Source organism: Strigops habroptila, chromosome 4, assembly GCF_004027225.2.
Source record: "Strigops habroptila isolate Jane chromosome 4, bStrHab1.2.pri, whole genome shotgun sequence".
In the NCBI taxonomy this organism is placed as follows: domain Eukaryota; kingdom Metazoa; phylum Chordata; class Aves; order Psittaciformes; family Psittacidae; genus Strigops; species Strigops habroptila.
Genome location: NC_046358.1, coordinates 8,340,945 through 8,367,042, shown reverse-complemented (window position 1 = coordinate 8,367,042; position 26,098 = coordinate 8,340,945). Strand labels below are relative to the sequence as shown.

The 26,098-nt window shown below is 40.4% G+C and overlaps 1 protein-coding gene and 1 long non-coding RNA gene across 2 annotated transcripts; one reads left to right on the top strand and one right to left on the bottom strand.

The window, feature by feature from the left end:
- Nucleotides 1–509: 509 nt before the first annotated feature.
- LOC115607297 (cytosolic phospholipase A2 epsilon-like) lies at nucleotides 510–22,034 on the top strand. Its single transcript, XM_030484426.1, has 21 exons — nucleotides 510–577; nucleotides 1,314–1,397; nucleotides 4,758–4,830; nucleotides 5,616–5,752; nucleotides 7,014–7,145; nucleotides 9,739–9,779; nucleotides 10,222–10,264; nucleotides 10,396–10,459; nucleotides 10,996–11,162; nucleotides 11,306–11,398; nucleotides 11,748–11,785; nucleotides 12,658–12,793; nucleotides 14,315–14,451; nucleotides 16,034–16,256; nucleotides 16,888–17,002; nucleotides 17,491–17,628; nucleotides 18,138–18,245; nucleotides 18,706–18,897; nucleotides 19,445–19,611; nucleotides 20,485–20,665; nucleotides 21,781–22,034. Exons 1-21 carry the CDS (start codon nucleotides 572–574, stop codon nucleotides 22,017–22,019), a joined length of 2,514 nt encoding a protein of 837 aa, XP_030340286.1. The 5' UTR covers nucleotides 510–571; the 3' UTR covers nucleotides 22,020–22,034.
- LOC115607303 lies at nucleotides 21,821–24,404 on the bottom strand. The gene is made up of 3 exons (XR_003991173.1): nucleotides 24,317–24,404; nucleotides 22,797–22,799; nucleotides 21,821–21,832 (listed from the first exon to the last, which is right to left on the bottom strand). It is a non-coding gene; the product is annotated as an uncharacterized LOC115607303 (long non-coding RNA).
- Between the last annotated feature and the right edge of the window lie 1,694 nt (nucleotides 24,405–26,098).

Below are 26,098 nucleotides of genomic sequence, written 5' to 3'. Positions count from 1 at the left end.
AAGAACTTTCTTCAACTTAAATTTCTCACTATTGAATAATAGCTGGTTTTAGTGATTTTAAAAATGTTTAATGCCACATCTGGCTTCTGTCATTTTTCAGTAGTTTTAATGGTACTAGGTACTTTTGTTATTACGTGTGGAGTGCTATTGCAGAAAAATAATGTGAAATGATTCTAAAATGAAAAAGAAATTGGACTTGGCAATTTTAACATGAATGTGTTACAGTATTTTGGAAAAAGAAATCATATATAGTTATTTGTTTTAAATCTTATGTGGGTTTCTAACATAATTGCAAGCAGCACTTTCACTAGAGAGTTTCAGTAACAGAAGCTCCTGCTAGCTGCGCTTACACCTTAACATCCCTATGTAACAGAAAGAAGAGAGAAGAAAGAGCTACAAACTGTTTTCTTTACCTATTTGCCACTGCCCATAGGAGCCAACCTCCACATTGCAGCTGAATTTGCAGTGAACTTGGCAAAAACCCTTGCAGTTGTACATCTGACTGAGGACCAAGTAGGAGCTGGAAGGCTGCTGTTTGGCTGTTCAGATCACTCCACCTGATCCTGCCAAAATGCAGGTATGGATTTTAGGAGTAAAGAAAGTAATAGTAGATATCAGTAGTTGCAACATTTTGTTAGGTCTTCTGTAGTTTGTGAGGGATGCAACTGCCCCAGGATATCCCTCTGCATGTGGTTATTCAAACCTTACTGTAGTGGATAATTATTTTACTTTGAGAATAACTTATGATAAAATGCTTGACCCATCTCCTCCTTTTGCCTAAATCATTATGGTGTTAAAAAACCCACCTTTGTGGTACAGGATAAGCACATAATTTGTACTTTTGACATCAGTGGGAGGTGGAGCTATGAGTCAAACTATACAACTCTTCTTCCTTGCCTCAGTTGGTTGGAAAATAGTGTAGTCCAGGACCAACTGCCACCTGTAAGACATACAGACTGGACCAGCATAGCGTTGCCTTTTATGAAACAGAGATACTAATGGGATCATCAACCTATTCACCTTTGGTAAGAGAAAATCAGCAGTGGGGGCAGGAGGATCTTGAAGATTCATCAAAAAAAGCAAATGTGTGAGGAATTTTGATCCTTAAATCAAAACAGGTCTGTAGTGTACAAATTATTAGCAAGAGCAGCTGATAGATGCTCTTGGTGAGATGGGCATTTATTCCATCATGAGGAGGAGAAATGGTAGGGCCCCTTGCTATTGCCATAGCAAATCTGAGCAGAAACTGAAAACTAGGAACTGTTGACTGCTGGATTTCATCACTGGTCCCTCTCTTGGCTCCTTGTCCCCAGGACTGGTTCGTCCGAGCAAACCCATACAGGAAGATTGAAATCAAGGAGAGGAATCATCAAAGACTGCACAGCACTGAAGATGAGGTACTGTATAGAAATCAGCTTCTGGGTTGCAGGGAGAGGGCTATGAGGTATGAACAATGGCTGTGCTACCTGCAGTTTTCCTTCAACCTTTCCCATCTCTCCCTAAGCTTAACTGTTCTTATGAGAGGTGATATGTTTTAACAGTTAGTTAAGGGAAGATTTTTTCTTCTGTGAGTGTACATTCCAGAACGGAAAATATTCACTATGACTTAGGGGTTGGGAAGGTGGGGAAGGTGGTGAAATTGTGGTTTAGATGCTGGGGAAGGAACTGGGAGAGCTGCATTTTAATCTTGATTTTACTGTGACATCACTATATGATGGTAGTTGTACCTCATAACATCCAAGGCTCAGTCTTCAAATTTTTTCCTTTGCCTTTTGGATTGTTCAGTTTCTGTCACTTAAAAGAATTCCAAACACTAATTTTTATGAAACTGAACTGGTAAAAGGTGTTGGAAGGAAGAATAATTGGGTTTGTGTCTGCATATTTTCTTAGTACTTCACTCATCTCATGAAAAAGTTTTCTCCAAACTCCTGGATATGGATGGTACTAAAGCTGAGGATGAAAAATTAACTCTCTGTTTTTGGCATGAAAAGTTGAGCTTTCAGCAATTTGGATCATCTGCTCCTGTCATTCTCTCTATCACTAGAAACATTGCTGCCAAAAATTCTGCTGAGGTTGATGGGTTTCTTGCAAACCTGTTGGTTTTGGTCAAATGACACTTTCTAGGAGATAACTATTGGGTTGAGAATTTTTCCAGTGGGCTGTAAGTAGCATCTAGCCTGGTGATGTACTGCTTTTTAGATGATTAATCTGCTCCTGTCAGGACACTGGTGTATCAAAGAAAGAGGTAAACAAGGAGGTCTAAAGGAGAAAGTTTTTCAGAAATCATGATGCTTTGAAGATTTAATTGCTCATTTCATTTTAATTAATGGGACTACTGCTTCTGCATATAGTATTTTACTTCTGATGTTCATCAAGATTGTCTTGTTTTTCCTGCAACCAAGTATAGGGTTGTGTGTAGGTGTGATGGGGAGTGGAAGGAGAAAACAAAAATGGAGAGGGTTGTGGAGCCTTCAAGCTATTCCTTTACAGAGCCCTACATGATGGGATGTCAGTTTATGGCTATACTTCAGTGCTTCTCCTTGGTAAATCAATCAGGTCAGCCTAGGTTTTTCTATGCGAACATATTTTAATTTATTATGCAAAAGTCCTGTATAAGCCATAGTATTCTGAATCTAATTTCACATATGTGCATTCATATGCAATTATAACTTTTATTATTGCTCTTTTGTGTTGCATAATCTAACACACTGGCAATTTCACTCTCATCCTACCAAATGTTTAATTTGGTTTGTGTTTGCACCTTTCCACCTTATTACATTTTTTTTGACATCTTGTGATTTATTCTTTCTTCAATTCTGGTTTTTCTCCAGCTCTTGCTTTATGTACATATATCAGTTCTGTATGTTGTGGTAATATGGTTTCCTTCTGATTAATGTAGACCCTATCTATGGATGTCATGTTATCTTTACGCAGTATTACACAGAGCTTCCTCCCCTCTTGTCAAAGAAAACCCCCACCACCAACCAAAAAAACCCACCCCCACAAAACCAACCAACAAACAAAAAAACCCCACTCAACATAAAAAACCAAAACGCAAACCTAGCTTCTTCTGCCTATGTCATGTTAAATTTGCAATGAAGTGCTAGAACTGCATTACAGGAAGTGAGACCTACATGTGAAACGGAAGAACGCTTACCCAAGCCTCTGATTTTCTGATTTCAGCCTTCCTCCTGCTGGTGTAACTGAAAAGCTCTGGAGTCCCATATTGGGATGCTCGCTTCATGAACCATTCTCTCCCTCTCTTAGTTATTTATTTCTTTTTAAGAGTCAGCTGTTTTGGTATGGTGAAGGATGTTATGGCATTATATATCCCACAGCCGGACTGGCCAGTAGCAGTGGTATCTTGATTGGGGCATTATAAAATGCAGGGCATCTGCCTTGTTTTGCAGTAATCACCTCCTTCAACCTGCTGGTCATGCTTCTTGCAATGCAGCCCGGGATATGGTTGGCTTTCTGGGCTGTGAGTGCACACTGCCATCTCACGTTGAGCTTCTCTTCAACCAACACTCCCAAGTCCTTTTCCTTAGGGTTGCTCTCAATCCAGTTTCTGCCTAGCCTGTAGTTGTGTTTGGCCTTACTCCGACCCAGATGAAGGATCTTGCCCTTGCCCTTGTTGAACTTCATGAGGTTCACACAGGCCCACCCCTCCAGCCTGTCTAGGTCCCTGTGGATTGCATCCCTTCCCTCCAGTGTGCTGAGTGCACCACACACTTTGGTGTCACTGGCAAACTTGTTGAAAGTGCATTCGATCCCACTGTCCATGTCACTGACAGTTATTAAACAGCGCTGGGTCCCAATGCCAACCCCTGATGAAACACCACTTGTCACTGGTTCCACTTGGACATTGAGCTGCTGATTGCAACCACCTAGACATTTCCCTATCCACCCAGTGGTCCATCCACCACATCAATGCCTCTCCAGTTTAGAGACAAGGATATCATGTGGGACAGTGTTGAATACTTTGCATAAGTCCAAGCAGATGATGTCAGTTGCTCTTCCCTTATCCACCGACACTGTACACCCATTGTACAAATTTGTCAGGCACAATTTGCCCTTAGTGAAGCCATGTTTGCTATCACTGAACACCTCCTTATTTTCCATATGCCTTAGCATAGTTTCCACAGGAGGATCTGCTCCATGATCTTGCTGGGCACTGAGGTGTGACTGACTGGCCTGCAGTTCCCCAGGTCTTCCTTTGTTTCTTTTTTAAAAATGGGAGTTAGGTTTTTCCCTTTTCCAGTCAGCAGGAACTGCACCAGTCTGCCACGACTTCTCAAATACAATGGACAGTGGCTTAGCAACTTCATCCCCTAGTTCCCTCAGGAACTGCAGATGCATCTCATCAGGTCTCATGGACTTGTGCACCTGCAGATACACCAATGTATGTAAAGAAGCTTTTCCTGTAGCTCCTGGCATCCCTGGCCAGACCCTCTTAGAGCTTTAGCTTTCCTAACCTGACCCTTGGCTGCTTGGACAATTCCTCTGTATTCCTCCCAAGCCGCCTGTCCTTGCTTCCACCCTCTGTAGGGTTCCTTTTTGTGTTTGAGTTTGTCCAAGAGCATCTTGCATCAAATTACAAGAAAGAATTTCTTCTCAGAAATTGTTTCAAATGATTAAAATGAGAACATATTCACTGCATTAATGAGAGAATGACCTTTGTTATGCTATAGAATAGGCTGTGTTAGTTATATGAGTTATTTGCTAATAATAAAGGTATTTTTCTCACTGTTCTGCAGCCAGAAGTGCCTCAGTTGTGCTGGCTTACTGTAAAAATTATAGGCATGAGAAACCTCCGCAAAGCAGATGTGTGTAAGTATCACTCATAGCATTAGCAAGAAAATCACTGTCACCTTAATTTAATGCTCTTGTACACCTGTTGCTTGGATGACAGTAATATCTCAGGTTTTTTGGCTGAAGAAGTTGTATCTGTTTTCATTTTCATTTAGACTCAATTAAAATAATTTAGAAAACAGTTAACAATAGAAATGAAATAACATAGAAATTCTATGTCAGAAAGGAAGCAATCCTTCCTTCACAGGCTGCTCCATGGTATTTCCATTTCCCCTAACTCTGCAGTCCCCCTTTATCCACAGGCTGCCCATTTCCCTTCTGAAATGTGCACCTTGGGAGAAATCAGTAGCTGTGTTGGTGCTGCTGTGTTTGTCTTTTCATTGCTATATCACTGTGATGACTTGTGCACTACAACTAAAACCATGCCACAAAATCCCCAAAACTAAATTCTTTAGTGCTTCAAAAAGTGAAGCTTCAGGAAGTGAAGTTGTATGTGTTTTTTCTTGGAGCCTGGCAAGTATATGGAAATAGAAGTAAAAAAACTAGAATGTTTCATATTGGTACAGTTGGAATGGAATATTTTGGCTTTTGTTATCAAATAGAATTAGTGGTTTAAAATTGGCTTTTTTTTGGAATGGATATAAATGTAGATATAAAAGCTAAATAACTCTAAACCCAGAATGTTTTCCTATGGGTCTAATGAAATATTCAGGACTCCTCAGAGGTTAATCTTCTTTCCTCTGACTGGGCAAAAGAAACACTAAGTACTGCTGTACTAATTGTGCATCTTTTTGTTAACACAGTGAGCCAGACGGATTGCTATGTCAAGCTGTGGCTGCCAACAGCTTCATGCCAGGAAGCCCGAACAAGAACTGTGTGCAACAGCAGAAACCCTGTCTGGAATGAAACTTTCCTCTTCATGATACAGAGAGAAGTAAAGGTAGGACCTGCACTTGTGAGAGTGAGCAGACACTTTCTAAAGGGCATATCTTCATCTGGTGTGTGCAGAGTCTTTCTGAGAGCCTTGAGGCTCACACAGAGGCTTGAACTCAGTTATGCCGAGGAATAGTGTGGTAACAGAAAGATACAGAAAGCATCCGAGACAGCATGAGATGCTGTTTCCCATCAGCAAGTAAATATGCAAGCCTTGGTATGGATTCTGGGGTGCCCTGACTGGTCTCTGTTATCTTCTAAGCATAGAACCCCATGAATTGGATGGGAGTTTTTATAAACTCTTTAGAGGATTAGTTATATTTTCTTGTATGCGCTGTGAAGGTGTTTTTGCTGCGCTTTGCCATTAATGTGTAGTTACTTGCTTTATACAGTACCAGCGGTGCTGTTTGTAAATTTTAAGAGGTACCATAACTTAATGCTGTATTCTTTCAAAATTAAAAGTATCTTTAAATACTAACCATTCCATCATTAAACAGGCATATTTTCAAAAGCCTAATAGGGTATAAGAAAGCAAACTGTATGTCTGACTTACTCACAAACTTAGAAGAGAACCATGCCTATCCCATACTTTGAATGACTGTAACCTCAGAGGTTATAGATCATTTGCAATAAGGTTGAATACTTCTTTCTTTACCGAGTAGCTGTAAAAAACCTGTTAAAATGTTTGTAGAGTTAGCAGAAATAGGTTGACATTCAGAGTGAGATTGCAACAAGGTCTAGACACAGGGTCAGTTTCCTATGGCTTAATAGTGCTGTATCCTCTCATGCTGCTAGGGGTAATGTGAGCCCTGAGGAATTGCTAGGGGAGTCACTACAATTTAAATCTTGTTAAAAGAGTTTGTTAATGTGCTTTACCTTTCCTTTTAAAGGGCAAAGAGTTTCCCCTCTGTTATTGCTTCCTGCCGATCTGCCAAAATTTGTCAAAATACTAATTATGAATTCACAAAAGGTCTGATGAACAGCATGTGTAATCTCTACTCTGTCCAGTGCATATTACCATCATGAATGTAATTTATGCTGCCTTTCTTTTGAGCTCTTGTTCATTGCAAAGTCAGGGACTAACCCTAGAAGGGGTAAATCATCAGATTTGGCAGTCCGAGCCATGAGGCTGTGAACTCCATGCTGCCACAGGAGCCTGTCTACATTGAGCAACGCAAGGGCTGCATGCTGACTCTTGCTAGACCTTCCTTTTAGGCTCAGTAGGCCTGGAACGTGGCATTCACATCCTCTTCTGCCTCTCTCCTCAGAACATCCTGGAGCTGTCAGTCTGTGATGAGGATGCTTTTACACCTGATGATCAGCTTTTGACTGTTAGCTTTGATGTAGCTAAAGTCCAACCTGGAGAAAAAGTCCACCTGAATTTTAAGTTGAATCCAGAGGTGAGAAATGAAAAGATCGGTGAAGTTAAGTGAATAGATAAAATAATACTCTTGGTAGGAATTTGTCCCAAGTTACTACCTATATTAGACATTAGAGTTGTTCTCACATACAAAGGCTTTGTTAAAAGGATGTTATTAAAACACAAAGATAAATGTTCAGGGTTTTGTAGGGGTAAGAAACAGTCACCCCTCCATTGTTATTGCAATTAGGTGCAAAATGATTTTTTTTTCTTTTTTTTTTTTTTTTTTTGAGATTTCAAAAATGTCTTTTGAAAAAACCAGAGAGCTCAAGATCCAAAAGTGAAGCAGCTGATGGTCAGATATCTCAGTGCTGTTGTAGGAGACTGACGGAGCAGGGATGGGAGCAAACCTGGCCCCCTTTCTGGACTATTGCCCTGACCCTTTGGCCAGTAGCTCCCTAGGGGTAGTTCCTCTCAGCTTCACCAGGGGTTTTGTCTTGTGCTTTCAGACAATATACTTGGTAAATGATTACATATTTTTGTGAAAATCTTTTTTTTTTCCCCTCCTTCCGATAAACAACTATTTATTTATTTATTTATTTTAAATTCTCAGCAATTTTCTTTATGATCTTGTTATAGGGTTACAACTTTCTTTTAGGGGGCCTGAGCCAGCACAGAATTGATAGGGCTTGGTAAATGAGTATCTCTTCAGTATTTTATTCTTTTCTTCTAAGTCAGTGTGTGACCCAGCAGTTTGATTTGCTGCATATGTCTCAAAGGATATTGCATTTGCTTGTATCAAAGAGGGAAAAAAGAGTTTCTTATGAAATGTTTGGTGAGTGAAGTTGCTGAGAAGACAGCTGGAAAAATCACACCCATCTTTTAAGACAGCAAAATACGCACTCAGATTACTTTCTGCAAAATATAATACCTTCTCTGCTTGGAGGCTGTGTAGTAACAAGACTTTAGGGCTTTTTCATGTTTCTGGCAAGGGCTTGAGTTTACGGTTCTCAGGAACTGTGTGTTCTCTGTTCATTTCTAAACCACTGTGTCAGGCTGTCAAGGAAACACTCTTTCCTGTTTTTTATATTACTGTTGCTTTGGAGAGAGTTTATTAACTACTCTTCCAGAAAGCCTATCCTTCCTAAGGATTGCAATATACCTGCCCCAGCTGGCCATGACCTTCCTTAGAAAAAGGCTCATGTGACTTTTGAGATCATTTGAGGTGTGATTCAAGCTGTGAGTTTGCTCTGAGGCACGTGCAGAGTTGGCTTAACCCATTGGTTTGGCAAGGTGGAAGTTGGGGAGATAAGACAACGTGAGCTGTATCTCAGGAATGTCTTGGTCAAGCTGTCCTTACTCAGATCACAACTCCTGCTCAGGCGCCCATGAAGCATCACATATTGTGGTTTGTACATGGATTTTTTAGAACATTTAGGCTTGCCTTTTTTGGTTTTTTTCAATGACTTAGTAATGGACCATGCTGGGCAACTTTAGTAATTGGCGTAATTGTAATTGCTACCTCTGCCCAAATGACTTCTTTATTCTGCCAAAGTGTCTCAACAGGAAGGCTGAGGAAGCTGGATGGATAATGTCAGAACATGAGGTTTGCCTCCTGCTGTGCCTCTTGTGTCATCCAACAAGTCTTTTGCTTGCTATGCTCCAGGCTTTTCACCCACAAAAGTATGAAGGGGACTTAATAGAAATATGATTTGTGTGTGTGTATGTACAACAGCATAAGAAGGATGGGAACATAAGTCAGGCACAATTAGATGTTAGGAGCCAGGATATCCTGAACATTGTTTATGCTGTTCTTTGGACAAAGTTGGAATAGACTGCCAGTGAGTTTGGATAATACAGCTGGTCACAGCCTGATGCTTGATAAAGTTTGTCTTGAATCTCTGTAAGGTGACTGCTTTCTAAAATCCATCCATTATCCTTCTGTTACAAATTGTTGCAACCACCCTAATTCTCATGAAATGCAGACTTTGGGAGAAATAAGCAAATGGAACCACCTGCTGCTGGGTTACATGCCAGACATCCAGCTCTCAGAGAAGCCACCTGAGATGTCCCATTTACTGACATGAACCGCTAAATACAAAAATACCCACTTTTCACCTTTTCTGTAGTGATGATTTTACCTTGGCAGCTACATTATCAGACTTGGCACCGTTTTCAGAGTCTCTTCACAAAGCTGAAGTATGCTGTGCAGCCAGACAGAGGGGATATTTGGCAGTAAATTCTTCTGTTTTAACCCAGACATACTCACCACATACGTCCATTTATGCTCATGTATATTCTCTTACATCATTCACCTGTTATACCTCCCTTCCTCAGCACTGATTGACCATGTCTCATCCTACTAAGAAATGAACAATGGGACCTTCACCCCTTATTCCATGATACTCTCCTCTTTTCTTTGGGGAGACAGTTGGTTTGTAAACAGTGGAGAGGTGGAGAGACATGAAGTGAAAAAGTGCCAAAAAACCCTCCATCCATTTACATTATGATGTAGAGGGTGTAGAAATAGCAAAACCTTGGAAGGGAGGTTTATACAAAATCATCAGAGCTCTAGCAAAGGAAAAAGTCTATCAATTCATTTTCCTTAAATGAAAAATAAATCTTATTTTCAGAATCAGGAAGAACTAGAAGTGGAATTTCTACTGGACAACATGTGAGTAAAGCCTAAATGTTACAGAATTTGTCATCAGAAGACTTTGTGTTTTAGAAGGAGTGGTAATGCAGCATTAGGGAATTGGCCCCATGTGCCTGTGCTCAGACATCCCATCTCAGCATCTTCCCCATGGCTGCTTTTCTCTCCTGAATCTGGTGAAATTCCTTCTTGAATGGCAGTCTCACTTCACTTACTATTCATAGCTGAGGGTGAGTGTTTATTCTGTAATTCAGCCTAAGGAAAGATGATGCTGATTGGGGAAGATAAGGAACAGGGACTGTCCCTAGGAGCTATGGGACTGGCAGAGAACATGAGACAGAACTGAAAGACAGAAGTGCTAGAAGACAGCTAGGAAAACTGAGCTCAGAGAAATACTTGCATTGAAAAAAATCATTGCTTATATATCCACTCTTAAATAAATCTTTTCCTTTTTGCTTTTCAGCCCAGGTGTATCTGAAAACATCATTACTAATGGCGTACTGGTGGTAATTGTTTTATGTACTTTTATGCTAATGTTCTTATGGTAGGGCAGAACTGAAGGATGTAGTTGGAAGAACTATGCCTTTAGGCCTGAACTGTTTTTGTGACCAGTGATTTTATTGCTTATCTCTTCTAGTCTCGTGAAGTTTCCTGCTTGGGAGTACATATGAATGAAACGAAAATAAAGAGCCCTTACACAAGTGAGGTTATTGATTTAAATTGCTTGTCACTACCTTTTGTGCTATGGGAGATGTAACTGAATCTAGATAAATATTTGATCTGTTTCTGTCTCTGTTTTTATCGGGCCTGCTTGGGGATTGCAGTGTTTCCTATATTACCCACTTGCTAATAGTAAGAATCTTCTGGAGATGGTGTGACTGAGTCTGGAAGACTCAGAAACATCTCTACAGTGTGATGGAACTGAAATACTGTGATGAGAACAAAAAGCAAAAGAGGAGAGACACAACTGCGAGGAGTGGAAATTCAGGGGTGTGAATTCTGCTAGTGGCATCCACTAGTGTAACACGTGCTCTCTGTTGCTTGGCAGGGAAGAAATTGCAATGCTGCACCGGTCTTTTGCTGCTTATTCACACTGATTATGGGGGAAGAAAAACATTGTGGCACAAATTAATGTTGACTGCACAAAGGCTGAAACTTTACTTGGGACATATTTATTTGCTGTTTCTCTGGGCTAGATGCAATTAACATTTCTCTGCTGTTTGCTGCTTGTTTTTAGGGAGAGATTTCACTTTTACAATGGAAGGATCCTATGAGGAAACCCAGGATGTTTCCATTGGTCCTTGCTGCAGATGGGGAACCAGTGAAACCACCATGTTCCACTACATGAAGCACAGCCAACCCAGACTGCACATGAAGCTGCCAAAGGAGCATTTTTTCTGTGGTGTATGTTTTGTTTGTGGATGGGCATAACAGCTAAAGTAACTTTTGGGAGAAGCGTGGTGAATTAGATCTTCTCTGGTAGAATTGTACCTATGGGTTGTAAACAGTTTTCTCTTTATAACATTTTTTTCCCCACTTTAATTCAGTATGGCTCAGCTAGGAAGGGAATCAATGCAAATCATACCCTGTCTGTGCCTCTCCATTCTCTGGACTTGGGAAAGAGCGTGACAGTGATGAGAGTGAGTAACCTTTGACAGCATTTGGAATTATTTCAGTGGGTGTAAGCTGTATCTATGTGATACCCAGTCCATTATTAATTTTGTTATTAGAAAAATACTGAGTTATACATAGGCTCAGCTCTGCATGTACTTGAAAGTGTATGTAATTCAGGGAAAAAGTAGCATATTCAGAACTGCTGATTGCTTTAGAATTATTTTAAGAGCAGGATCCAAGTGATGATTGTATGCAGAAAGGCTGAGAAGAGACGGAATACTTACATATCGGAGTAAATACTAATATTGTAAAACTTGCTTTTGCAATCTTTCACTTCTACTTAAAATTTATGGTATTTTCATTCTTGATTCTCAGGGAGAATCTTACGAAGTGTCTGTGAAGGAAGAAGAGGGGTAAATCTTTTCTTTCTTTTGAACGATTACTTAGGTCACCTCCTATTCCTTCATAGTATCATCTTTAGATGAAAGGAAGTTACAGCTTAAACTAGCTCATTTAGAAACAAGGAATGAAAATTGTAATTGGTTAAAGACTAAAGTATGGGGAAGGATTAATAAAATGATACATATTTTTAAGTCGATTGGTAAGAGTTCAGCATGGAATAAGTGGTAGGTAGTCATGGGGAATAACCAGTCATAATATTTTTCTCAACGTTGATGCTTCCCAAATTTTGATATTTAAGAATCATTCTGTCTTGATATGCTTTATATGATATGCTTTGTATGATATGATATGATATGCTTATAGCTAGATATACTTATTCTATAATACATACACTTTTGTGTTACATATTTCTAACATGTTTCTAACACCGTTATGCATTCGCCAGTCCTCTGCAGGTAATTTTTCAATGAAACGAGTGGGCAGTAATTAATTTACTGACTGGATTGCAGTGATTTTCTGAAGGATAACATTGCCCCCTAGTGACCCTTTAGCTACATTGCAAGCACTGATGGCAGACATGATAAATCAGTTGGTTTTACTGAATATTAATTATAAGTCACAGAAGGGAAAAAATAACCTTTTGACTGAAACTCAAAAGTGAAATAGTTGAGGACATGATTCTGGTCTAAAATCTCCACACGAAGGAAGAAATACGGGGCCTGTGGTATCTATATACCTGCTTTTGTTTGCATAGGAGAACCTTCATGTACATGGAAGTACTTTCTTTAAATTGGTTTATTGTTGCTGGTTTTGTTTGATTTCTCAAGCAGTAGCTCTAGAAATGGCTTACAGGTAACGTGTCTTTTCTGTTTTTATTCTCTAGTTGCAAGAATTTAGATTTGCGCTTGGGGTTTGATCTATGTGCAGAGGAGCAGGATTTTGTCTGTAAAAGAAAGAAGGTGGTTGCTGCTGCTCTGAAAAATGTTCTTCATCTAGATGAAGACCTGCAGGAGGATGAGGTATCTGGGGACAGCATCCTGGGAACTTACAGTATTCTGTCCCACTTTGAATGAATTGAATGTGATGTACTTGTATCTGTATAACTCTTTCACATCTTCTAGAATAAAATATGTAGACCAGTTTCTTACTTGCACCTAAGACCATATCCAAAAATTTTTGTCACTGAGAGAATGAAAGAGAAACTGTCAGGAGATCAGATAGCAAACTTTAGCCTCTGCCAACCTCTATCCTCACTCAGGAGTACTTAAAGAACGTATTCGCTGAGATTAATGTACATATAAATAGAATCATAGAATCATAGAATCGTAAGGGTTGGAAAGGACCTTAAGATCATCTAGTTCCAACCCCCCTGCCATGGGCAGGGACACCTTGCCCTAAACCACGTGGCTCAAGGCTCTGTCCAACCTGGCCTTGAACACCGCCAGGGATGGAGCATCCACAACCTCCCTGGGCAACCCATTCCAGTGCTTCACCACCCTCACTGTAAAGAACTTCTTCCTTATATCTAGTCTAAACTTCCCTTGTTTAAGTTTGAACCCATTACCCCTTGTCCTACCACTACAGTCCCTAAGGAAGAGTCCCTCCCCAGCATCCTTGTAGACCCCCTTCAGATACTGGAAGGCTGCTATGAGGTCACCACGCAGCCTTCTCTTCTCCAGGCTGAACAGCCCCAACTCTCTCAGCCTGTCTTCATATGGGAGGTGCTCCAGCCCTCTTATCATCCTCGTGGCCCTCCTCTGGACTCGCTCCAACAGCTCCATGTCCTTTTTATGTTGAGGACACCAGAACCGTACGCAGTACTCCAAGTGAGGTCTCACGAGAGCAGAGTAGAGGGGCAGGATCACCTCCTTCGACCTGCTGGTCACGCTTCTTTTGATGCAGCCCAGGATATACGGTTGGCTTTCTGGGCTGCAAGCGCACACTGCCGGCTCATGTTAAGCTTCTCGTCAACCAACACCCCCAAGTCCTTTTCTGCAGGGCTGCTCTGAATCTCTTCTCTGCCCAGCCTGTAGCAGTGCCTGGAATAGGCCTGGTGAAATTTGATTTCTTGGACTGAGACCATTTCTCCTCAGTTTGGCACCTCTCCCCTTCTCTGCTGTTACACAAGGCTTACAGAGGAAAGCTGCAACTCTCCCTTAGCACACTGGTAGAGCAGGTTTTTTTTACTCTGACCTCAGTTATACTCAGGATTTTAAAATCTGTTTTGAGGGAAAACATGAGGAGAAATGAAAAACATTCAGAAGAGACTCTTTACAAATCTGAAAATAGATTGTGCCATACAACAGCCATGCTTACAGTTTCTGGCTTACCAAAGTATAGCCGATCAGGAAGATGCTTTCAGCAGATGCTATGTCCCACCAAAGTTTACACAACTCAAACACATTTAAGAGGCTACCATGAAGAGGGTGAATTGAAACCAAACTTACCTGAATCAGGCAGTTGATGTTACTTTTTCTGCATGCCCATCACTTCTCTATTTCATCTGTTGATGAACGACTGTGCCTTTGTGTGTTGAGCAGGTGCCGGTGGTGGCAGTCATGACCACAGCAGGGGGAGTGCGGTCCATGACGGCTATGCTTGGCAGTCTCCTGGCTCTCCAGGACTTAGGTGTTTTGGACTGTGTCTTATACATCAGTGGTTTATCTGCCACCACATGGTAAGAAGAGTGGGGCTTATGCTTGCTGTTTGCATTAGCAGAGTGATAACATCGTGAAGTGTATTGCCTTGCTGATGAATTTACTCAGTGTCATGCTGGGACTTGGCTTCCTTTTGGTGCTCACCCATTTCAAGGCACCACTCAGTGCTGTAGCTTTTATTTCTTCTAGCTACAAGAAACTGAGTGAGAACTACTGTGTTTCTATAATGGCACTGACGTGTGTACACAAACGAAAAGAGCACAAGCCAGAATGGTTTACCTGTATCTCCCTGCAGTTCAGTGTAGGTGACAAACCCAACCATAGCTGTTCTGTGACTCGGATATGTGCCTTTCTGCCATGTCACACATTATGACTTCTCCTGGGGGCTGGACTTGTTCCTGTCATAAACTCGGTGCCTGGTGCAGAGAATGGATGGGAAACGCTTATTTTTTTATCTCCATCTCTCATTTCCTAGTTACCTGGCAGAAAAGACTCATGTGCTAAGATGGGGAGTAGAGGTGTCTTGATGTTCCACTTTGAATGAAAAGTGGTTATTTATGGCTATCAATAAGGGACTGAATAGGACCTGGTAGTCCAAAAAGCTGGTATTTTCTTGGGAATGAAAGAAATGGGAGTCGCTTCCCAGGGGAGGAGTAAACCTTTTGATTGTCAGTGCAGGCAAATCAGATGTTAATCATGAGTCAGAGAAGATGCAGCAGATGTGCAAGAGAAGCAGTGAAGCTGGAATCCTGAGGATTTGAGTCTCTGAAAGGACACAGACCCAATCCCCAAGCATGCTTGAGAAAAATAAGGAAATGAAAGTAGGGAAATACTGTTTCCCCTTCCTTTGTGTAAGTCTTGGGTTATCTAGTTGCATGTAACACTTCAGAAATCTTGTTATTTTTGTCTGGCACAACTCTTACACAGGTCTGAAAAGGAGAATTTAAAAGAAAAGCCCTGAGAAACACGGAGTGTCATGCACACAATGTTGACTTGCATGACTAGCAGGATTCTAGAGCTTTAATACATTTTGCCTCTGGACAGCTCCTCTAAAAAGATACATGAGACAGAACCAGAACAAATGGGTGGTGGTGAGAAGGGATGGGCAGCATCTGCCTGAACTGGGAGCTGAAACCTCAAGCAGACTGGCCCTGTGTGTGCCAAGAGCCTGAGATGACCTGCCTGCTGTATGCCCAAGGAGGGGAAATCCTGCGCTTGTCCAGGGCAACGTTTGCTGCTAAAATCCTGCTTAACATTTCACACAGTGTCTGAGACACCTGAGGGACTGGCCTCAGACATAAGTTGCAGCTTGAACCTAGACAATCAAAGGGTAATTCTGGTGAAAGTATGTGTTAAGTTATGGGTGTTGCTCTATTACTCTTGATTCTGAGAAGAAACAAGCTAGGATGATTTTGAATGTATCCCTGCAGCATAAATATTGTTGTATAGTCTAAATTCTGACTGAGCTTTGAACTGTTCTTCCAAGGTAAAAGTTGGAGGGTGAGAACATTGTGTACATTGTGAAACAAAACACCTTTGTGTGGTATAAGCCCATGAATTGTCACGTACCCAGTGATGAATCACAGTGTTTCTTTTTACCAGGACCATGGCAAAGTTGTATGAAGATGCAAATTGGTCACGGAAGGATCTCAGAGGGCCAATTGGTGATATCAGGAAACATGTGATCAAGAGCAAGATGCACTGTTTCTCACTGGATCATATGAAATACTATGAAAAGGAGCTTTGTGAAAGAAAGCAAGAGGGGCACAAGCTATCCTTTACAGATTTATGGGGACTCTTCATTGATTGTATGCTACACCATCAGGTATTATATATCCATTACTTATTCCAGAGGATTTCTAACTTTTCATGTTTAAAGTTCTGTATTAGTAATAAGAAATGCTCTCAAAATTTCTGAGGGGTCTTTCTTTCATTTTTTAGAAGAAAAATAACACAGTAAGCCAAAAATGTAAGCATCTAGGGGGAGCGTCTGAGCATGTAAAAAGTCAAGGTGTTAGTGAAACTGATATTCCATCTTTAATTTCAGATCAAGTGAGCACCCTATTAACATATAGAGGAGAGGCGGCTCTGACAGAGCTAAGTTCAGGCATAACAATATATAGCCATACCAGCAAAAAAAGCTTCATTGGATGAAAGGGGCTCTGGTTGGCTTATCAGTAGCACCTCCAAGGTAGCTAAATAGCTTTATCTTTCCTTAAAGCAAATCAAACAACTTTCTCACATTTTCACTCTGTCCCCTATTCCAAAATTCCAGGAAGCATCAGTGATAAAGATTGATGATGGATAACTCATGAACACATTTGTGTGGTCAAAAAACTGAAGTACACAGAACAAAATCTGCTGAGATTTAGGAGACGTTTCATTGGTAGTCCCTGCTTAGATACATCCATGTGTCGTATTTATCTTTTACAACAACTTCTGTTCTTTATAAACAGGGAAGTACTCAGAAACTCTCTGACCAGCAGCTGGCAGTAAATCAGGGGCAGAATCCGCTGCCCATATACCTGTCCCTCAATGTCAAGGATGACTTTAGCACTCTGGATTTTAAAGGTAATGATTATTATACACACTTCTGTAAATCTAAGGAATTTCCTTTTAATGTGTTCAGCCTAGATTTGGGTGGGTTTTGGTTAGAGCTTTTTTTTTTAAGCTTCACAAGGTGTGACTATGAGAGTCTAAGAATGGATGGTAGCTCGTGTCATTGCTGACTCAAAAGAATAAAAAACACCTTGCGCAAGGCCTTAGGAATCGGTGGACTTGAGCCCCAGTTTTTGCTTCCTACTACAGAAATGGATCCGAACTCCAAGCTGAATGGGTTTTCACAGTGTTAGCGGAAGAGGTGAATTTAGCTTTTGCATTCACTAATCTAACACGCAATATACTGAAGGGCACCTTTTGTTTCAAACACGGTGGTTTGAACTGTCCATCACCAACATGCTGAAGCTACAGGCCTTGTTCCAGTTTTTGATTCTCTAAGCTGTTGTTTTTACATGTGTTCAGGTGGCTGCAATAAGTCCTTCTTAATGCATTATTTGCAGAGTGGGTGGAGTTCACACCTTACGAGGTGGGTTTCCTGAAATATGGGGCCTTTGTTCGTTCAGAGGATTTTGGTAGTGAGTTCTTCATGGGTCACCTGATGAAGAAGATCCCAGAGTCCCGCATCTGCTTCTTGGAAGGTGACTTACTATCTATCTCAGAAAATCATTTTTACAATTACATAATTGGCCACAAAGAGCTGCCATCTAATAACTGCTGATCTGCAAGTAGCAATGCTAGTATGCCAGATAATCTGATGCAATTTAAATCTCAAGCGAACCAGTCAAAAATGATGAAAGATGAAGCAAATTATTGAAACAGATGCAATTAATATCCTAAACTTCTTAGGTTAGACCAAACCAGAACACACAGATTGGAACTGACCTTTTAAAACATTTTAAATCACAGTGACTTTTATAAACAACCAAGTTTCTAAAATGGCCTAGCTATAAGCCAGATGTTATGTATAATGGCATGGCATTTGATAGTCCTAGTAAAATTTATAATGTTTCAGAACTAAAACAATGTCAATTTAAACAGCCACAGAGACTGAATACAAGTAGGTTGTCATAGCTGTGCTCTAAAAATTCAAAGTAGTACTAAGTATGTTTTTTTAATTTTTTATTTTTTATTTTTTATAACTTTCAAGGCACATGGAGTAATATATTTTCCCAGAATTTTATGGATGCTGTCTACCTCTCGGGTTATTCAGAGGACTTCTGGCACAGATGGACCCGAGGCACTGAGTATGACATTGGTTAGTTATTTGGATTACTTTTCACTTGCATCTGCATTGTCTTCGTGCCTCTCTGCAATTTAAACCCTGACATTTGTTAAGGGGTTTGGTTTTGTGTCCTGTTTCCGGGAGAGGTAACACCGAGCCTTTGGGAATGAAGGAAAAACAGGAGAGAAACAGTTGTGGTGGAAAACAGGAAAAAACATTGTGCTGCTCTCTGTGCAATGTCCCTGGGGAGTTTTGTTAGTCATGAGGGGGTTACCAAGAGTCCTTTGGAGCTGGAGAGGCCAGACAGGGAAACAACAACATGCCACTGAAACACATCCCTGCCCAGAACAGTCTGTATGTTGATGCATGCGCTTCATCACAGATGGGGCTGTGGTGGTTTGGGTGCTCAGCTTGTCTTGCTTTGTTGTTATTAGTATCAGAGAGACACACTAAACAAATGCAGACATACACCCTCTTCTCATTCTTCTTACAGAGGAAGACCCTGCTCTGCCCAAGAAGCCTCATGAACAGGCAACTTGCTTATCTGTTCCCAAAGGTTGCCTTTCCAATACACTTCGAGAAATGATGACTGGACGGCCAGTGGTTTCCACTTACCATAATTTCCTCAAGGGCTTGCAGCTACATAACAAGTATTTAGAGAATGAGAGATTTCACATGTGGAAAGGTAATAGTAAATTCTTTAGGTGCATCTTCGAAGGTGATTTGAGTGCTGCTACCTGCTGAGAACAAATATTTGACAAGTTTTAGCACAAAGGCAAATTTTAATTAATATTATTTCTTTAATATGTTTTAATTAATATGCAATTAATTTGCAGTTGGTTCTGCTGAGCCCCAGATGATTTATTGCTGGTCTTGTTTCTGTCTTGGAGAAGCCACAGCAGGCTTCCTTGAATTCTGTTCTTCCTAGGGAAAGCTGCAAAAGAATGACTTTCAGCTTCTCCTGAAGTTAAATAGCCACTACTTTACACCAGTTGAAAAAGCAACTTAAATATATCTCTTTGGATGAAGCCAAGTCTCAAAACTGTTTCCTCTTCATGATCTCGGAGTGGAGCTCTAGATGCTAAAATTCTGCAAAGAAAAATATTTAGCTGTGACTGCTTTGTGTCAAAGGGCTGTCTTTTCTTCCTTTCATTGTTATGCTGATTTTTTTGGGGAAAAAAAGGACTTTGTCCTGCAGTAATTAATTGATAATATAAGTTTTTGACTTTCAGACACAGTGCTGGATTCTTCTCCCAACCAGCTGAATGCAATGGATGACTACCTCAAGCTGGTAGATACAGCTTTCTTCATCAACACCAGCTGCCCACCCATTCTGAGGCCAGAGAGGAAAGCGGATGTCATTTTGCACTTAAATTACAGTGGAGGATCACAGACTCTGGTGATGTTTTGTAGTAGTGATTGTCTATCTTGATCACTCCAACACCTGAATTTACCACTATTCTCTCTTCTATTTTTTAATTTTTTTTCCCTCCTCCCCAGAAAATGGTCTGTTTTTTCCTAAATTAAATGATCATATCAGTGGTACTACTCAACACTGTGATCATAATGTCTCCATCTTTATCAGGGCTATTTTCAGTAGCTTTCTGGGACACACACATGGACACAGACACGCAGAAGAATACCTACTTTGAGTATCTGTGCAGATTTGTCATTATGGCACTAAGTTCCTCAATAGTTAGTTAAATAACTTTAAAAATGTAGTTAGCTGATACCTAACCAACCTTTGTTGGTTTTGAATGAAAAGTTGGAATTTTTCTTTCATGCTTGATTCCTGGTGTTCCCAGAAGTTTCAGCCAGGTTTTTGTTTTGTTGTGTTTGAAAAATGATTGAGGGCCACATATGATTGGAATAATGTAATTTATTTGTAGGAGGACATGAAGACACTGATTGTTAGATGCAGTGAATGCAAACACTCAAGAACCTATGATCTCAGATACTATGTGTAATTAAAATTTCCTGACCCAAATCCTCTACCGTGCCTACTAAATCACAAAAATGATGTGAACATCATACAAATTTCAGAAAACAGTAGTTTTCCTTAAAAAATGTCTGATGTTAGCAAATCAAACAAATTTTTATTACCCAGGATATATTAAATGAAGAGGGTATGTTTGTTCTAGTGCATAGGTAGTCCTGTATGTAAACATATAAACCAATCACAGATTGCCTATTGCAGGAAAATATCAGTTATGGGTCTTGGTAAACTTATTTCAACCTCTCTTTGTGTTGCAACTCTTCTCTGTTGAACCAGCCACTGGACTTATTCTCAAAGTACTGTTTAGAGCATGGGATCCCATTCCCCAGCACAGAGCTGAGACAGGAAGACTGGGAACACCTGAAGGAATGCTATGTGTTTGAAGACAGCTTAGAGGCACCAATCTTGGCCTATTTCCCACTGGTGTGCGATACCTTCCAAAAATACAAGGCACCGAGTAAGTTAACAGCATTAATTAATCATATTTTTTTTAGGTTGTCATATCGAGTTTATCCATTGAATTTGTTCCTCTTCTGAGAGGCTGGTAAGCTTCTTACTTGGCTAAGTTATCACATTCCCAGTCCTGTTGTGATGGACTACTAATCCATCACAAGAGGATAATTAATCAGGGATTGAACTAAAGAGTTCCAAAATTAAAAGCATGAATAGTTGTAGCTTGAGGCAAATCTGGCATCTGGGACAGTTTGCATTCCTTTGATGATAAAGGACAGGAGGCAGCTACTAAGTTCTATCCACTGGTAGCTAACACTGTTACTTAACAGTCTTGTAATGAGATACTATGTTTACTTTGTTAACAAAGCTAGAATCTTCTCCATGTATTATGTGAAAAAGATGTGAGACTATAAAGTGCTGGAAATACCCAGTGATGGAAAGGATTTGCCAGGATAACAGGCAATAATATCTGCTATAATATCTGTCATTTCTGAAAAGTTACCAGATTGTTTTCTTTAGTTCAGCAGTAGAGTAAATAGTGATTGTTTGTTCCACCAGGCAAACTGCTTGGCAAATTCAGTTTCCATTTACAGATAGTTTTGCATGCATCAATTCAAATTTTCTTGTTGATAATTTAGCATGATCCAGGAAACTTTCATCAAAAACTGAACGAAAATGCATGTACCAGTTTATTGGAAAAGAAGTCATGTAGTTTGTTATCTTATTTGTCCTGCTGTGTTTAAAATGTCAGCCACCTGACAGGAAGAACCTGTTGGCAGATAAGGAGCTGTCATATCAGTACCCAATGGAAAAGTTAAAAATACAAAATTCCAAACCTGCAATACTGAAATATTCCGATCGAAAACTTAAATTTAGAGAGGAAAGCATTTTGCATGGAAAAATTGTACTGCCAGTCATCTCTGGATCAGCTGTGTAGTCAAGCAGTGAAGCAGTGGATTTCATGAGTGCAGCAGATGTAGTCTCTATACTGTAATTAAAGCTCGAATAATTTTCCTGCGACAACTCCTTTTCTCGTGGCTGTTACTGTGTGTTTTACATTGCCTAGTAAGAGCCGTCTTTGGTAACACTGCTGTGTTGAACTTTATGTCCTTATGTCAGATGTGGAGCGCAGCCCCTCAGAGAGGGAGGAAGGAAGAGTAGATGTGTCCAACTGTATTGCTCCCTATGGCACTGGTCTGCTGACATATAGTGAAGAGAACTTCAACAAGTTGCTGAACCTGTGCAGCTACAATATCCTGAATAATAAACATTTAATTCTTCAGGCTTTGCGAACGGCAGTGGAACGAAAGAAGCGTTTAAAAAACTGTTCATCATCTCAGTCGTCTAAACTCTCTTAAAGTATATTTTGACCAATTTCATCAGAAGGAGATATACAAATATTTTAGTAATGGACTAATAAATTAATATTCAGGAAATATAAATCCATGCAGAATTAACATCCATGTTAGCTTGCTAAAAAAGAATATTATGTGTTTTATTCAGTACTGTATGTGAGGACTGGTGCTGGTTCTACCAAGTTATTGGCAAGTCATGATTACTTTAAAAAAATTCTTCACTGTTTTAGGGAATGGAAAGGCAGTTGTAGAGCTATAGGGTCCTATTTGGATATACAACCATATAAGAATGAGGTTTCCACCTCACAAAAGTCTGTGCTAGATTTGGACACAAATCTTGGTGATATGTGGTCTTTGAACTAGAGCCCAAAGCAAAGATCAAGCAAAGCCTTGCCTTGCACACAGATTACTGCTTGTGACACTAAGGAGTAAACCTGATTCCAAAAACACTTGCACCAGGAAAAGGAAGGCTGAGAATTGAAGAATGGAACTGCACATGATCTCTGTTTTCTCAATATTTGTCTGTTAGGCAGAAGCCTAACCTTCAGTGAATTTACCTGCTTGGCTGTCACTGCAATGAGCCTACTTTTTTGGGGGACTGCCCCAGAATGATCAACATATAACAGCCTGATTTTTCTGCCAACTGCCTGATAAATATCATCTGTCTGCATCCATTTTTGCCGAACTTCTCTCTATTGCCTACCAAGTAGATTTTGAAGCTGAGGATAGCAGTTAAGGTCAAAACCTACACACAGAGGGTTTGGAAAACACAGTTTTAACAGCCTTTGGCCATGAACATGTCTTCATTTTTAATCTGCTGCTCACAGATGTTTTTGATTGTTTGTGATGCTCCTTTGACTTCTGCAATGTTATGGTGTCAGTGTTATTCCTACTACCATTCAAAACAGATGGGAGAGTGTTCATGAGATTTCATACTTATTTTAGATAACTATTTATTTGAGAAAATATATTTAACTGTCATTCTTAAATCTTATTTTATCTTGTATATATCAATATACATTGTGTGTAATAGCTACCTTTTAAATACTAAGTACCAATGCATAATCTTCTTAAAAATAAGAATCTTCTAGATGCACTCATTGAAGTATGGGGTTATTTATTTTTTATGAAGTTCTAGGGACTCAGCTCAGCTAGTGAGGAAAATGCTTGATCTGAGGAAAAATGCTTCTTGCTTCTGATATCAAAAAATCAAATACTGAAGGAACAAAGGCCTCCATGAGCTTTGCAAGTGACCTTTGAGGAAAGATGAAAGAAAAACTGTCACTTCAACAGTGGAACATGGAAAAGAGAAGGAAATTCTGCTTTTAAGAGTGCAGGTGACTGGGATGTTAGTGAGAGGTTTACAAGTCCAAATACTGGTCTTTACAAACATCAAAGTATTTCTTCAGTAACACAGAGTGCAGCACTTAGCTGGGGGATTGGAACTAGATGGTCTTAAAGTCCTTTCCAACCCTAACTATTCTATGATTCTACGTGTCTGTGTTTTTATCAGTCTTATCTGTTCCCCTTTGCAGTCATCTCATTCATCACACTGGTGTGATTATAAAAAAACAGGAAGTGTGTCCACCTGTATGCAGGCCCACATTACCTGGCAGCTGTCCTGTCAAGCTTTCCTGCAACTTGAATCAAATCAATAAAGTCTCCCTTCATGAGAGGAAACTGTTGACAGTAACCTTTGCATCTCCTTTTCACAGATCTAAGGTGGTCAAGTCCAACAGCTCTTTTCTTTTTCTCAGTCACTGGTAAACCTTTCATTTTCAATTCTGCCCTCTTAACCAGAAAGCCAGTTTTCCACCTTCTTTCTTGCCCTTGGTTAGGTTAATTTGATGTTCTATGTCACCAGTAAGACAGCAATAGTTTTCTGTGAGCAAAGAGGATCAGAAAGATGTCACTGTGGCAGCTCAGATGTGTTCATAAGTTTATTTTTAAAGAATAGTCATAAAACAGTTTCTGTTGGAAGAGACCTTGAAGATCATCCAGTTCCAATGCCCCTGCCATGGACCCCTTCCACTAGACCACGTTGCTCCAAGCCCCTCCAAACCTGGCCTCGAACACTGTCAGGGATGGGGCAGCCACAACTTCTCTGGGTAGCATGTGCCATGACCTCACCACCCTCACAGCAAAGAAATTCCTCCTAACAGCTAATCTAAATCTACCCTCTTTTGGTTTAAAACATTATCCCCTGTCCTACTGCTGCAGACCCTGCTAAAAAGTCTCCTCCATCTTTCTTACAAGCTCTCTTTAGGTACTGGAAGACTACACAAAGGTCTCTCTGAAACCTCCTCTTCTCCAGGCTGAACATCCCCAACTCAGTCTGCCTTCACAGGAGAGGCGCTCCAGCCCTCTGGTCATCTTTGTGGCCTCCTCTGGACTCACTCAAACAGCTCCACATCCCTCTTGTGTTGGGGGCCCCAAGACCGCAGAGGGGGTCTCAGGAGAGTGTGGAGTAGAGGTGGAGAATCACATCCCTCAATCTGCTGGACACACCTCTTTTGATGCAATGAAATGGGGTTTTAAAAATGTGATCAAATTTTTTTTCTAAGTATCTTTTGAGTATTTTCAGGATTTTTCAAGATTCATTTTTACAGGTCTAGGAAGATGTAACAGAGGCAGAGCACTTTGTGCCTTATGTATTCTATTAACTGTTTTTTGGTGATTGCAACTCTTGGCACTGGGCTTTCAGTTTTACTCACCACAGGTGTGGTCATGATGTGTGTTTTTGGCAGCAGATTCGGAAAATTAGGATGGCTTAGAGTGAGCTAAGGAAAGGAAGTCCATTTTAAGAACTCTGGGCCTGTTGAGCAAGTCATCGAAAAACCTTAGGCTGCCCAAAGTTTCTAGCTTAGCAGCTTGATATTTTGACTTGAAAGTCAAGATGTTTGAGTGTGGTGTTGGAGTTGGAACCTGACTCCAAGGATCTAACACTGCATGAGGTGAACACTTTCCCTGGGCTCGCCAAGCTCGGTGGTCAATCCTTGTGAGTTTGCTCTACAATGGATTCATTTAGTTTCTTGTCTGAGGAAAAAAAGGCTGCTGCATCTGTCCTATTTAAACTTGATCATGTTCAGATTGCAGCAATACCTCAGAATCCTGCCTGTGATGCGGCAGTGAAAGGCAGTGTAGAAGGACAGGGGAGGAGATGTTTGTTCAAGTGGCTCACCAGCTATTAACTAAAATAACAAAGGACAGATATTCAGTATTAACGATGCTATTTTTTAAGAAAGAAGCTGAGGCTCAGTGACGTATCAGCTGGGTTTTTCACAGTGATTCAGCATTGGCATAATTGTTCTATTATGTTCTATTATGTTCAAAGATTCAGGTAGGTCAACAATAATTTTTCATTTTACAAACACCCGTTTGTGACCTGTCACACAAGCTCTGCTAAAGGTAATGGAATGATCCTGTAAGCAATTACCTGTGAAACTTTATAGTCTCTGTTAGGACTCAAACACCTCTTAGGCTGACTGTAGATGAAGTTGCCTCTTTAATTAGCTGGTGACATAAGGTGACTTCCTGATATTCTGAGAATTGGTTCAGGTTCAAATTGGCTTTAGATTTCCCCATAAAGCTCCTGGGCTATGTGCCTTGCTACACTTATGCCCAAGGAATTACTGGCTGATTAGCTGACACAGGTTGGTGCTGGTATTCCTCACGTCTGTGATCCGATTTGTTTTAGGAAAGAGGAAAAGCTGCTTAAACAGTGTCTGAAGTGCTGAACACTGGAAAGGTGAGGTGAGCTCAGACTGTTCCTGCAAAGGTAGAGAGACATGCTGCTGTATGCTCAGGTGTGCAGAGCACAGGGAGGGACAGCGACAAAGGTTTTGAGCTACTGACTTTTGAGACAGTGACTGGATTTGAAATTCTGTTGCAATAAAACTGAAGGCAGGATTGCATATATTGGGAACAGATGGGACCATTCTTCACTGATGATTTTTGGATGGCAAAATTGCCCAGTTGCTTCAGGTGAGTGAGTAGGAGGAGCGAGATTTTATCTCTCCAAAATGTATGAAAGGCATGTGGAATCATTTTAATCAAGTTTCTCAATAAGTCTTTTGGAGGCA

Bases quoted from the DNA above. Each gene is read 5' to 3' on its own strand.
- LOC115607297 (XM_030484426.1), top strand. The intron at 9,780-10,221 runs GTGAGTAAAGCC...TTTGCTTTTCAG, and splicing joins GAATTTCTACTGGACAACAT to CCCAGGTGTATCTGAAAACA. The intron at 11,163-11,305 runs GTATGTTTTGTT...ACTTTAATTCAG, and splicing joins AGGAGCATTTTTTCTGTGGT to TATGGCTCAGCTAGGAAGGG.